This window comes from Hyperoodon ampullatus, assembly GCF_949752795.1.
Source record: "Hyperoodon ampullatus genome assembly, chromosome: 8".
NCBI lineage: Eukaryota > Metazoa > Chordata > Mammalia > Artiodactyla > Ziphiidae > Hyperoodon > Hyperoodon ampullatus.
Window position 1 is genome coordinate 68705720 of NC_136921.1, and position 14346 is coordinate 68720065.

Sequence of the window (14346 nt, forward strand, 5' to 3'; positions counted from 1 at the left end):
CATTTTATCAAAACCATGAAATAACTACTGAAGTAAATGTTAAAATATAAATGACATAGACATTAGGTAGACAGATATGGATAGATATAGATAGATAGATAGACCGACAGATATCTTTTGTTGCTCACTGCTCTATTTCTTTCCTCTCCTGATCATGCTTCTTTTCCTTTGGTTTAGCTTTAGGAGTCCTACCTTGGTTGTCTGCACTCTGAAGCCTCACCTTGTTCATAGTGATGGCGTTGTTCTTGGCCAACACTTGTTCCAGAGAATCAGTCACACTGGTAAACCTGAATTTGTCTGGAGGCTGGCGATAGATTTTATCACTCAAAATTTCAGTTGCCTTTTTGCAGTTTTCCACATCCAAAGAGCCAATGGGAACCCAGCCGATGCCTCTCAGCCATTGGAGATCTGACTTGTACATATTCTGTTGATACAAATAGCCAATAAATATTTATCTCTGGTTTGGGAAAACATTTTCATCAAAAGGATATGAAATAAAGTAAGAACACTCTTGAAAATGTAGTTTGGTGGACAGGCAGGGTATCAGACAATATTCCTTTTCGGTCTGGAGGGTTTGACATTTAACACTCACAGGAAAAGAAGAAATGTCATGCCCCACTTGCAGGGGCTGGTGAGTTTGGTGCCACTTATCCAAGGGGTGTTAATTCACTGATTTCCCACCTTTGCACGTCATCATGATCCTCAGTACTCACGTCGCTCTGGAGGTCATAGGCGTGCCGAGCGTGCATGACATCACTCTGGTCAGGCAGGCAGGTCCACTGGTGCAGGTAGTTCTTGTAGTCTATGTCACTGACCAAAGTCTGGCACTTCTTGGCCAGCACCACCCCCAGCATGTCCACTGGGCTGCTGAACTTGGTCTTCCACTTCTCAAAGTCCTTCTTGTACTCCCTGTCACTCTGGATCTTGGCCACATGCATGGACCACATCATCTTGGGGTCGTCATGTATCGCTCGGGCACCAATGTGATGGCCAAGCTGCTTACGATAATCTTCTTTGTATTTGAACTAGAAGAAGAAAAATACTGATAGTCACCTAGTATAACTTTTAGTATAAAATGATTAGTAGGCTCAGATTTGCCTATTCATTAAAAACATGTTTCCCCCCGAATATATAAATAATATGTGTGACTGCATCTTGTAAACCATTTAGAAAATAAAGCTTGTATATGTATACAAAAAAGAAAATAGGCCCCTGCGCCTGGCCAGACCCCACGTCGCCCTGCACTCAGCCATCGTGTGCCCTCGTGTGTTCGGCCTCTGCAGGGCCCTGGGTGCTGCTCCAGAGGGGGTGTGGCAGTCAGCATGTCACCACTGGGTGGCCTTGTGCATGCACCATCGGGCCCCGGGGAGCACAGGTTAAAGATGAAGGAACTAAGACACAGAAAAGTGAACTCATATATTCGGAAGCTCTCTGTTTGAAGATTACACAAGCTTTGTTGTCACCAGATTGCAAATAAACTTATTTTAAAAATAAATGAGGGGAGACATTCAAGATGGTGGAGGATTAAGATGTGGAGATCACCTTCCTCCCCACAAATACAACAGAAATGAATCTACATGTGCAACAACTCCTACAGAACACCTTCTGAACGCTGGCAGAAGACCTCAGACGTCCCCAAAGGCAAGAAACTCCCCACGTAGTTGGGTAGGGCAAAAGAAAAAAGAAAAAACAGAGACAAAAGAAGAGGGACGGGACCTGCACGTCTGGGAGGGAGCTGTGAAGGAGAAAAAGTTTCCGCAAACCAGGAAGCCCCTTCACTGGTGGAGACGGGGGGTGGCGCGGGGGAAGCTCTGGAGCCACGGAGGAGAGCACAGCAACAGGGGTGCAGAGGGCAAAGCGGAGAGATTCCCGCACAGAGGATCAGTGCTGACAAGCACTCACCAGACTGAGAGGCTTGTCTGCTAACCCTCCGGGGCGGGTGGGGGCTGGGAGCTGAAGCTTCGGCTTCGGAGGTCAGATCTCAGGGAGAGGACTGGAGTTGGCTGCGTGAACGGAGCCTGAAGGGGGCTAGTGCGCTACAGCTAGCTGGGAGGGAGTCCCGTAAAAAATCTGGACCTGCCTAAGAGGCAAGAGACCACTGTTTCGGGGTGCGCGAGGTACGGGAATTCAGAGCACCGCCTAAACGAGCTCCAAAGACAGGCACGAGCCGTGGCTATCAGCGCGGACACCAGAGATGCGCATGAAATGCTAAGGATGCTGCTGCAGCCACCAAGAACCTGTGTGCAAGCACAGGTCACTATCCACACCTCCCCACCGGGAGCCTTTGCAGCCCGCCACTGCCAGGGTCCTGTGATCCAGGGACAACTTCCCCGGGAGAACACACGGCACGCCTCAGACTATTGCCACGTTACACTGCCCTCTGCCGCCACAGGCTCGGCCCGCATCCGTACCCCTCCCTCCCCCGGCCTGAGTGAGCCAAAGCACCCTGATCAGCTGCTACTTTAACTCCGTCCTGTATGAGCAAAGAACAGACGCCCTCAGGCAACCTACACACAGAGGCAAGGCCAAATCCAAAGCTGAACCCCAGGAGCTGTGCTAACGAAGAAGAGAAAGGGAAATCTCTCCCAGCAGGCTCAGGAGCAGTGGATTAAATCTCCACAATTAACTTGATGTACCCTGCATCTCTGGAATACCTGAATAGAAAAGAATCACCCCAAAATTGAGGCGGTAGACTTCGGGAGCAATGATATATACTTTTTTTTCCTTCTTCTCTTTTTGTGTGTATGTGTATGCTTCTTTGTGTGATTTTGTCTGTAGAGCGTTGCTTTTACCATTTGTCCTAGGGTTCTGTCTATCCGGTTTTTTTTTGTTGTTTTTAGTGCTTGTTATAATTGGTGGATTTGTTTTTTGGTTTGGTTGCTCTCTTTTTCTTTCTTTCTTTATTACTTTTTAATTTTTATTTTATTTATTTATTTATTTATTTTTTGCGGTACGTGGGCCTCTCACTGTTGTGGCCTCTCCCACTGCGGAGCACAGGCTCCGGACGCACAGGCTCAGCGGCCATGGCTCACGGGCCTAGCCGCTCTGTGGCATGTGGGATCTTCCTGGACCGGGGCACGAACCCGTGTCCCCTGCATCGGCAGGTGGACTCTTAACCACTGCGCCACCAGGGAAGCCCCTATTTTTTATTTTAATAACTTTCTTCACTTTTCTTTCTTTCTTTGTCCCTTTTCTTCTGAGCCATGTGGCTGAAAGGGCCTTGGTGCTCTGGCCAGGTGTCAGGCCTGTGCCTCTGAGGTGGGAGAGGCGAGTTCAGGACATTGGTCCACCAGAGACCTCCTGACTCCAGGTAATATCAAGTGGCAAAAGCTCTCCCAGAGATCTCCATGTCAACACTAAGACCCACCTCCACGCAATGACCAGCAAGCTACAATGCTGGACACACTATGCCAAACAACTAGCAAGACAGGAACACAACCCCACCCATTAGCAGAGAGGCTGCCTAAAATCATAATAACGTCACAGACACCCCAAAACACACCACCAGACACAGCCCTGCCCACCAGAAAGACAGGACCCAGCGTCATCCACCAGAGCACAGGCACTAGTCCCCTCCACCAGGAAGCCTACACAACCCACTGAACCAAATTTAGTCACTGGGGGCAGACACCAAAAACAACAGGAACTACAAACCTGAAGCCTGTGAAAAGGAGACTCCAAACACAGTAAGTTAAGCAAAATGAGAAGACAGAGAAACAGACAAAAGATAAAGGAGCAGGGCAAAAACCCAGCAGACCAAACAAATGAAGAGGAAATAGGCAGTCTGCCTGAAAAAGAATGCAGAGTAATGATAGGAAAGATGATCCAAAATCTTGGAAACAGAATGGAGAAAATACAAGAAAAATTTAACAAGCACCTAGAAGAACAAAGGAGCAAACAAACAATGATGAATAACACAAAAAATGAAATTAAAAATTCTCTAGAAGGAATCTATAGCAGAATAACTGACGTAGGAGAACGGATAAGTGACCTGGAAGATAAAAGAATGGAAATAACTACTGCAGAGCAGAATAAAGAAAAAAGAATGAAAAGAATTGAGGACAGTCTCAGAGACCTCTGGGACAACATTTAATGCACCAACATTCGAATTATAGGGGTCCCAGAAGAAAGAGACTGAGAAAATATTTGAAGAGATTATAGTTGAAAAATTCCCTAATATGGGAAAGGAAATAGTTAATCAAGTCCAGGAAGCACAGAGAGTCCCATACAGGATAAATCCAAGGAGAAACATCCCAAGACACATATTAATCAAATTATCAAAAATTAAATACGAAGAAAAAATATTAAAAGCAGCAATGGAAAAGCAACAAATTACATACAAAGGAATCTCCATAAAGTTAACAGCTGATCTTTCCGCAGAAACTCTGCAAGCCAGAAAGGAGTGGCAGGACATTATTAAGGTGATGAAAGGGAAAAAAGTAAAACCAAGATTACTCTACCCAGCAAGGATTTCATTCAGATTTGACGGAGAAATTAAAACCTTTACAGACAAGCAAAAGCTAAGAGAATTCAGCACCACCAAACCAGCTTTACAACAAATGCTAAAGGAACTTCTCTAGGCAGGAAACACAAGAGAAGGAAAAGACCTACAATAACAAACCCAAAATAACTAAGAAAATGGTAATAGGAAGATACATATCGATAATTACCTTAGATGTAAATGGATTAAATGCTCCAACCAAAAGACATAGACTGGCTGAATGGATACAAAAACAAGACCCATATATATGCTATCTAAAAGAGACCCACTTCAGACCTAAGGACACATACAGACTGAAAGTGAGGGGATACAAAAAGATATGCCATGCAAATGGAAATCTAAAGAAAGCTGGAGTAGCAATTCTCATATCAGACGAAATAGATTTTAAAATAAAGACTATTACAAGAGACAAAGAAGGACACTACATAATGATCAAGGGATCAATCCAAGAAGAAGATATAACAATTGTAAATATTTATGCACACAATATAGGAGCACTTCAACACATAAGGCAAATGCTAACAGCCATAAAAGGGGAAACTAACAGTAACACAATCATAGTAGGGGACTTTAATACCCCACTTTCACCAATGGACATATCATCCAAAATGCAAATAAATAAGGAAACACAAGCTTTAAATGACACATTAACACGATGGACTTAATTGATATTTATAGGACATTCCATCCCAAAACAACAGAATACACTTTCTTCTCAAGTGCTCATGGAACATTCTCCAGGATAGATCATATCTTGGGTCACAAGTCAAACCATGGTAAATTTAAGAAAATTGAATTCATATCAAGTATCTCTTCCAACCACAACGCTATGAGACTAGATATCAATTACAGGAAAAATTCTGTAAAAAATACAAACACATGGAGGCTAAACAATACAGTTCTTAATAACTAAGAGATAACTGAAGAAATCAAACAGGGAAATCAAAAAATACCTAGAAATAAATGACAATGAAAATAAGATGATCCAAAACCTATGGGATGCAGCAAAAGAAGTTTTAAGAAGGAAGTTTATAGCAATACAATCCTAACTCAAGAAACAAGAAACATCTCAAATAAACAACCTAACCTTACACCTAAAGCAATTAGAGAAAGAAGAACAAAAAAACCCCTAAAGTTAGCAGAAGGAAATAAATCATAAAGATCAGATCACAATTAATGGAAAAAGAAATGAAGGAAATGAGCAAAGATCAACAAAACTAAAAGCTGGTTCTTTGAGAAGATATACAAAATTGATAAACCATTAGCCAGACTCATCAATAAAAAAAGGGAGAAGACTCAAATCAATAGAATTAGAAATGAAAAAGGAGAAGTAACAACTGACACTGCAGAAATGCCAAGGATCATGAGAGACTATTACAAGCAACTCTATGCCAATAAAATGGACAACCTGGAAGAAATGGACAAATTCTTAGAAAAGCACAACCTTCTGAGACTGAACCTGCAAAAAAAAAAAAAGAAAAAAAAAAGAAAATATAAACAGAGCAATCACAAGCACTGAAATTGAGACTGTGATTAAAAATCTTCCAACAAACAAAAGCCCAGGACCAGATGGCTTCACAGGCAAATTCTATCAAACATTTAGAGAAGAGCTAACATCAATCCTTCTCAAACTCTTCCAAATACAGCAGAGGGAAGAACACTCCCAAACTCATTGTATGAGGCCACCAACACCCTGATACCTAAACCAGAAAAACATGTCACAAAAAAGAAAACTACAGGCCAATATCACTGATGAACATAGATGCAGAAATCCTCAACAAAATACTAGCAAACAGAATCCAACAGCACATTAAAAGTCTCATACACCACGATCAAGTGGGGTTTATCCCAGGAATGAAAGGATTCTTCAATATATGCAAATCAATAGGATACACCATATTAACAAATTGAAGAATAAAAACCATAGGATCATCTCAAATAGATGCAAAAAAGCTTTTGACAAAATTCAACACCAATTTACCAAAAAAACTCTCCAGAAAGTTGGCAAACAGGAAACTTACCTCAACATAATTAAGCCCATATATGACAAACCCACTGCCAACATCATTCTCAATGGTGAAAAACTGAAATCATTTCCACTGAGATCAGGAACAAGACAAGGTTGCCCACTCTCACCACTATTATTCCACATAGTTTTGGAAGTTTTAGCCATAGCAATCAGAGAAGAAAAGGAAATAAAAGGAATCCAAATCAGAAAAGAAGAAGTAAAGCTTTCACTGTTTCCAGATGACATGATACTATACATAGAGAATCCTAAAGATGCTACCAGAAAACTACTAGAGCTAATCAATGAATTTGGTAAAGTAGCAGGATACAAAACTAACACACAGAAATCTCTTGCATTCCTATACATTAATGATGAAAAATCTGAAAGAGAAATTAAGGAAACACTCCCATTTACCACTGCAACAAAAAGAATAAAATACCTAGAAATAAACTTACCTAAGGAAACAAAAGACCTGTATGCAGAAAAGTATAAGACACTGATGAAAGAAATTAAAGATACAGATACAGATGGAGAGATATACCATGTTCTTGGATTGGAAGAATCAACATTATGAAAATGATTATACTACCCAAAGCGATCTACAGATTCAATGCAATCCCTATCAAACTACCAATGGCATTTTTCACAGAACTGGAACAAAACGTTTCACAATTTCTATGGAAAGACAAAAGACCTCGAATAGCTGAAGCAATCTTGAGAAAGAAAAAAGGTCCTGGAGGAATCAGGCTCCTGGACTTCAGGGTACACCACAAAGCTACAGTAAGTAAGACAGTATGGTACTGGCACAAAAACAGAAATATAGATCAATGGAAAAGGATAGAAAGCCCAGAGATAAACCCACGCACATATGGTCACCTTATTTTTGATAAAGGAGGTAAGAATATACAATGCAGAAAAAAGACAGCATCTTCAATAAGTGGTGCTGGTAAAACTGGACAGCTACATGGAAAAGAATGAAATTAGAACACTCCCTAACACCATACACAAAAATAAATTCAAAATGGATTAAAGACCTAAATGTAAGGCCAAACACTATAAAACTCTTAGAGGAAAACATAGGCAGAACACTCTATGACATAAATCACAGCAAGATCCTTTTTGACCCACCTCTTAGAGAAATGGAAATAAAAACAAAAATAAACAAATGGGACCTAATGAAATGTAAAAGCTTTGGCATAGCAAAGGAAACAATAAACAAGACAAAACGACAAACCTCAGAATGGGAGAAAATATTTGCAAATGAAGCAACTGACAAAGGATTAATCTACAAAATTTACAAGCAGCTCAGCCAGCTCAATATCAAAAAACGAACAACCCAATCCAAAAATGGGCAGAAGACCTAAATAGATATTTCTACAAAGAAGGTATACAGATTGCCAACAAATACATGAAAGGATGCTCAATATCACTAATCATTAGAGAAATGCAAATCAAAACTACAATGAGGTATCACCTCACACCAGTCAGAATGGCCATCATCAAAAAAATCTACAAACAATAAATGTGGAGAGGGTGTGGAAAAAAGGGAACCCTCTTGCACTGTTGGTGGGAATGTAAATTGATACAGCCACTATGGAGAACAGTATGGAGGTTCCTTAAAAAACTAAAAATAGAACTACCATACAACCCAGCAATCCCACTACTGGGCATATACCTTAAGAGAACCATAATTTAAAAAGAGGCATGTACCACAATGTTCATTACAGCTCCATTTACAACAGCCAGGACATGGAAGCAACCTAAGTGTCCATCGAGAGATGAATGGATAAAGAAGATGTGGCACATATATACAATGGAATATTACTCAGCCATACAAACAAATGAAATTGAGTTATTTGTAGTGAGGTGGATGGACCTAGAGTAGGTCATACAGAGTGAAGTGAGTCAGAAGGAGAAAAACAAATACCATATACTAACACACATATATGGAATGTAAAAAAAAAAAAAAAAGTGGTTATGAAGAACCTAGGGGCAAGACAGGAATAAAGATGCAGACGTAGAAAATGGACTTGAGGACACGGGGAGGGGAAGGGTAAGCTGGGACAGAGTGAGAGAGTAGCATTGACATATTTACACTACCAAATGCAAAACCGATAGCTAGTGGGAAGCAGCCGCATAGCACAGGGAGATCAGCTCAATGCTTTGTGACCACCTAGAGGGGTGCGATAGGTAGGGTGGAAGGGAGACGCAAGGGGGAGGAGATATGGCGATATATGTATATGTATAGCTAATTCACTTTGTTATAAAGCAGAAAGTAAAACACCATTGTAAAGCAATTAGACTCCAATAAACATGTTAAAAAAGTAAATAAATAAAAAGCAAAAAAAAGGAAATAAAAACTAAGACATTATTCTGCCATTCAGTGATAACTGCTGATGAAAACAGCTTTTTGTGTGTGTGTGTCAGAAAGAGAGACAGAGAGAGAATAAAATTAGGAATCATAGTGTATATGGGTTTGTGCCTGCTCCTTTCAGTTATTATATAAGCATTTTCCTGTGTCATTATATATTACCTACAAACATGAATTTTAATGACAGCAGGTATTCCATTATATTGGTATATATTAATACTTTTAACCATTCTGTGATCGTTGAACGTTTATTTTTAAAGTATGACAGTTACTTCCCATATTTTGGATATAAAGGGAAAATATGCTTTTGACTTCATAGACAAAAGAAATAGAAGGACAAACATTTCTAGAAATGTGAGCAAACCCGTATTTTGAAATAAGTAAATATCTGCAGCCAATCACAGGATGCAGAGATAAACACATGGTGAGTGTGGATGGTTGGACTTTAAACAGAATAATGTGTCCCATTCCTTCAGCCCTTGTAGGTTCATTGGTTTACAGGGAAAGAATGGGCTGGGCTTGGAAGGGATCCTATGATGAGCTCAATGGTATATAAGTACACATGATGTGGAAAAGCCAAAAGGCTGTGTGAGCTATAGTCAAGTAGCCAGTGCTTTTGTTCAGCAGGGAATAGACAGTATTTTAAAATGCATGTTGCTGTGGACTCAGTCATACCTAGAAGTTAACTTTTATGTTGAGAGTTTTATTACCATTATTTTAAACTATTTACTTACAAAAATCTGTTAGCTAGAACCTTAACTTCATAGCTTACTTGCTCTACTACATATCTTTGAGAGAGAAAGAAATCTTTGAGCCAAAGCTGAGCAAAGAACTCTACAGGTGCACTTACTTCACTTGCAATGTCTCTGGAGGCCTTGGCCACCCTGATGGGAATGGCATCTATCCGCATATCATAGCCTTTCTTCTTGGCTTCTTCTAGGCCAAGTTTATAGTGTTTCTGAAATAGACATAAATCATCGTAAGCTTGATCTATAAAGTGCAGTGCAAGAAAAAATATATCATGCACCATGAATATATTGCTTACCTCACTGAAATTTATTTGGTTTTGTTTAGCTTGTAAAACTTCAGGGGTGTCTGGCATAATGTGGACAGTGGTTTTATCTTTATCCCAAGCTTCTGTATAGAGATGCTGAAAGAAACAAAAAAAAGGATGTGAGTAGTATAGGCCCGTGATGAATCTGGTTCTTAATGAGGGTAAATAGAGTCTGCTCTGTGCGTCAGTACTTGTGACACCTTTACGTCTAGGTATCTCATATCAGTAAGAAGCACAACACTTACTTAAAAACCACTTCAATACCAAACAAAATAATTGAATGTGATTTTTCTTTTATCAAAACAGATTTCAGTGTTTACATACACACATGCAAAAATTGATACCCTGCTCAAGTAAAATAAAGACTTACATGGTTCATGGTAATAGCGTTGTTTTTTGCCAAAACCATTGGGATGGAGTCCATAAGGATGGAAAATGTGAATTTATCTGGGTGCTGACGGTAAACGTGGTCACTCAAAATCTGGGTAGCTCTCTTGTTCCTCTCATTCTCAAGAGAGCCACTAGGTAACCAGCCAATGCCTTTGAGCCACTGAAGGTCGGCCTTGTACAAATTCTGAAATTGTAAGTGATAAACCACTAAACATAAGCATAATGGTATGCCTTAAAGAAATAAAAATTTTAATTGTAATACATTATATTATATATATATTTCAATGCTTGAATTCTTGAGAAATTTAAACATTTGGCTATGTCTTGTGAATCCACAAAATATTCAGATTAGAAACCTATTTTGAAAAACATTTTAAACAGAACATAAAGAACGACCCAACTCTACTAGATCAATAATCTAGAGGTTTCCATCAAAGCAATCAGTACTTTGCTGATTCTTTCTTTTTGGAAATAATGATGCTCTCAGATGTCTGTGTGACTGGATAGAGAGTGGGCATTAGTCCAGGGAGGTAGAACTCAGTTGTATAAACTCAACTCCCCTCATTTTGGGGGAAATTTGATACTTAGGAAATTAGACATGGTGTTTTGTAGGCCAAAGGAAAATCTTATACTCACATCACTCTGGAGGTCATAGGCTCGTCGAGCATGGGTGACGTCACTCTGGTCAGGCAGGCAGGTCCATTGGTGCAGGTAGTTCTTGTAGTCTATGTCACTGACCAACGTCTGGCACTTCTTGGCCAGCACCACCCCCAGCATGTCCACTGGGCTGCTGAACTTGGTCTTCCACTTCTCAAAGTCCTTCTTGTACTCCCTGTCACTCTGGATCTTGGCCACATGCATGGACCACATCATCTTAGGGTCATCTTTCACATCGCGGGCTCCAACGTGATGGCCAAGCTGCTTGCGGTAACCAACTTTGTATTTGTACTGAGATGAAAATGCACAAATTAGATTTTTATTATAAGCCAATACAGGTCACAAGCCTGTACAAAATCATCTTGCTTATATCAATGTTGTACGTTGACTTTTGCTAATAAGCACTAACTCAAGGCAATATCCCACCTTTCCCCTAGAAGCTTATAGAGGTAATAAAATAGATGGAATTCATCTAATTGTAGTGTACACCCCAAATAACCTATGGCCTGGTAACAAGGAATAGTTCCAGGGGCAGCAAATGCACACAGTGGAGAGGCCATGTGGACCAAGGGACTGGGAGAAATGGGTTAGGCACTAAAAGTACATCAGAAAAGAGATGCACTTGGTGACAAGATGTGTTTAATAAGTAGTAAAATGAGTGTCTGGTTCCTTTGAGGATGAAGTCAAGGTCAAGGACTACTTGCAGTAGCAACAGAAGAGAATTTCCTGTTCCATAATGGATTCAGGCATTCAGTGGTGGTGGCAAATTTTGGCATCATTTTGGAAACTGGTTATACTAGGGAAGCTGACCTAGCAGCCCAGTTGCTTAGAGCATGCTCCTAATAAAGTCATGGGTTCTCATCTCTCATGGACCAACAGTGTTGTTATCATTCCATGTCCAAAGACATTGTCCTGGAATCCGAGCCAATTATCCAAAATACATGCTTCTAGTCTCAAACATAACTGAGTGAGAAAGGATAAACGAGTCAGCAGAGGCAATATAGTACAGTGGGAAGGAATGAGGTTGCCCAGAGTTTCAACTCCATCACCTACTAAGAGTTTGATTTTAGACAAGTTGCTTAAGCAACCCATAAAACAGGGATAATCACAATCTTACATCCTAGGGTAATTATGAAAAATAAGTGACATAATGCATATAACATTCTTAGCACAGATTTCTCAACACTTCTTGGTTATTATTATTTTGTTATATATTATTATTGGCATAAATCCATTTGTAGAAAAGGTACAACATACGTAAACTAAAGTGAGTCACTAATATGATCTTCCAAACTAAAGGACAGCGTATTACCATATTCCCAAATAGTGGGTCTTGATTTTTAGAGCAGTGGTCTGTTCCTCAAGAATTCCCTGAGGTACCAGGAAAGGATGATGGTTTTATTCTGGGAGTTACAAGCCACAAGCCAGGAGCTAGTGTTAAGGGTGCAACTTTGGGCTAGTCTGGCACTGATCAACTGCCTTCTTTTCATGATCTTACAAGGGTGAATTGTAATGGCAAGTGTCATATGCATTTTTTGAATACTGGATATTAAAATGCTATATAAAGCTAGGCCCTGAATCTCACGGGGAGAACTTAAGTTTATGAGTCGCACTTTCTATAAGCACTGTGGCAATTTTTATATAAGCATCTCCAAGCCTGCAGCTACACTCTTAATGAATTCCACATGAATGGATCTTTCTCTATTCTTGGTGGATCAGCTTTCACTGAAGATACTGTGACTTAGTGGTTATAAAACTTTTTTGTAAACATCAAATTTTTCATTTCCCTCAAAACTAGGTTTTTTAAAAACCCTACACAAATACATCAGGATATATTTCCAGAGGGCCAGGGAAGTTCTTTTAGAAGATTTAGTTCAGTGAAAATGTCACCTCAGACTGACCACATACTAGGAGTAAAACTGACAACTCACATCACTGATGATGTCCCTGGAGGCCTTGGCTGCCACGATCGGGATGGCATCACTTCGCAAGTCATAGCCTTTCTTCTTTGCTTCTTCGTTGGCGAGTTTATACAGACTCTAAATTTGGGCAAAAAAAAAAAAAAATCAGTTACATGTTGACATTCATATCCAAAAATGACAGAGGACTAAAATAATTCACCAAGTTCTACACAGGTAGGTGCCTGTAATAATGTCACTTTTGAGAGTTCTAAGCTTTCTGCGGTTTTGGCTGAAGTTGAGACTTAAACATGATACCTATATGGAATATGGCACCTTTGTTTTTTTATTTTAAAACTTATGTTACATTAACCATATACAGATATTATTCATGGTTTTAAAACTTTTAGTTATAACAATGAATCAGTTTTGGAAAGAACTGGAAAAATTAAGCTGAAACTCATGGGCCTAAGGTGGCAAAATGTGGACAGGAGGGAAACTCATTTGATCCACATTTATTCTGCACCGACTCTGTGCCATGACTGTGCTTGGTACTTGGGAAACAAAGATGAATATGAGGCCTCTCCCATCTTCAAGGTTTCTGGGAGAACTGATGGAAAGACTGATAACCTGCGGAACAAGCTGCCAAAAAGTCAGACCATGAAAGGTGCTTTAACCATATCATTAAGAACGAACTCCACGGGACTTCCCTGGTGACGCAGTGGACAAGACTCCACGGTCCCAATGCAGGGGGCCTGGGTTTGATCCCTTGTCAGGGGACTAGATCCCACATGCATGGTGCAACTAAGAGTTTGCATGCCACAGCTGGGGAGCCTGCATGCTGCAACTAAGAAGCCGGAGAGCTGCAACTAAGGAGCCCAGGGGCCGCAGCTGGGGAGCCTGACTGCCACAACTAAGGAGCCCACGAGCCACGGCTGGGGAGCCCACCTGTCACAACTAGGACCCCACGCAACCAAATAGATACATAAATAAATATTTTTTAAAAAAGATTGAATGTTTAAAAAAAAAAAAAGAACGACCTCTAGGAAGGAGCAATTTATTCTGAATTGAAAATCAGGAAGTTTCCTCAGAGGGCATGACCTTGGCATTGGACCCTGAGTGATAAATATGGTTTCAATAGACTGAGATGGTGGTCAAGGGCAGAGGAACTTCCATGAATCAAAGTACGGGGAGTTAAAGTGCAGGGGCGTCAAGCAGGGGCGGAGGGGCAGTGCCAGAGGAAGTGGCAGGACAGGACTGACAAGAATCAGGAATCCAGCTATGAAGGCCTGGTGCTAAGATAACTTTGTCCTTAATTCTATAGGAAAAGGGAAACCAACAACAATCTTTGAGGAAGAGTGACATCATCAAATTTGCATTCTATCTTCCTATGCTAAACGAGAAAGAAACATGATAGAACTGAACTAAGCTGATAGAGAAAAGTCAGAGAAAGCAGACCAGGCAGGT

At 40.4% G+C, this 14346-nt stretch overlaps 1 protein-coding gene across 1 annotated transcript in view; it reads right to left on the reverse strand.

The window, feature by feature from the left end:
• The window catches only part of NEB (nebulin), a gene marked incomplete at both ends in the record, with an annotated part of 225065 nt that overhangs the window by 120733 nt on the left and 89986 nt on the right, over positions 1 to 14346 (reverse strand). Inside the window, 7 exons of the mRNA XM_079710699.1 lie at positions 221 to 424; positions 714 to 1025; positions 9731 to 9838; positions 9926 to 10030; positions 10305 to 10508; positions 10961 to 11272; positions 12913 to 13020. Coding sequence (XP_079566825.1) covers positions 221 to 424; positions 714 to 1025; positions 9731 to 9838; positions 9926 to 10030; positions 10305 to 10508; positions 10961 to 11272; positions 12913 to 13020 — 1353 coding nt within the window. The remainder of the gene's footprint in view (positions 1 to 220; positions 425 to 713; positions 1026 to 9730; positions 9839 to 9925; positions 10031 to 10304; positions 10509 to 10960; positions 11273 to 12912; positions 13021 to 14346) is intronic.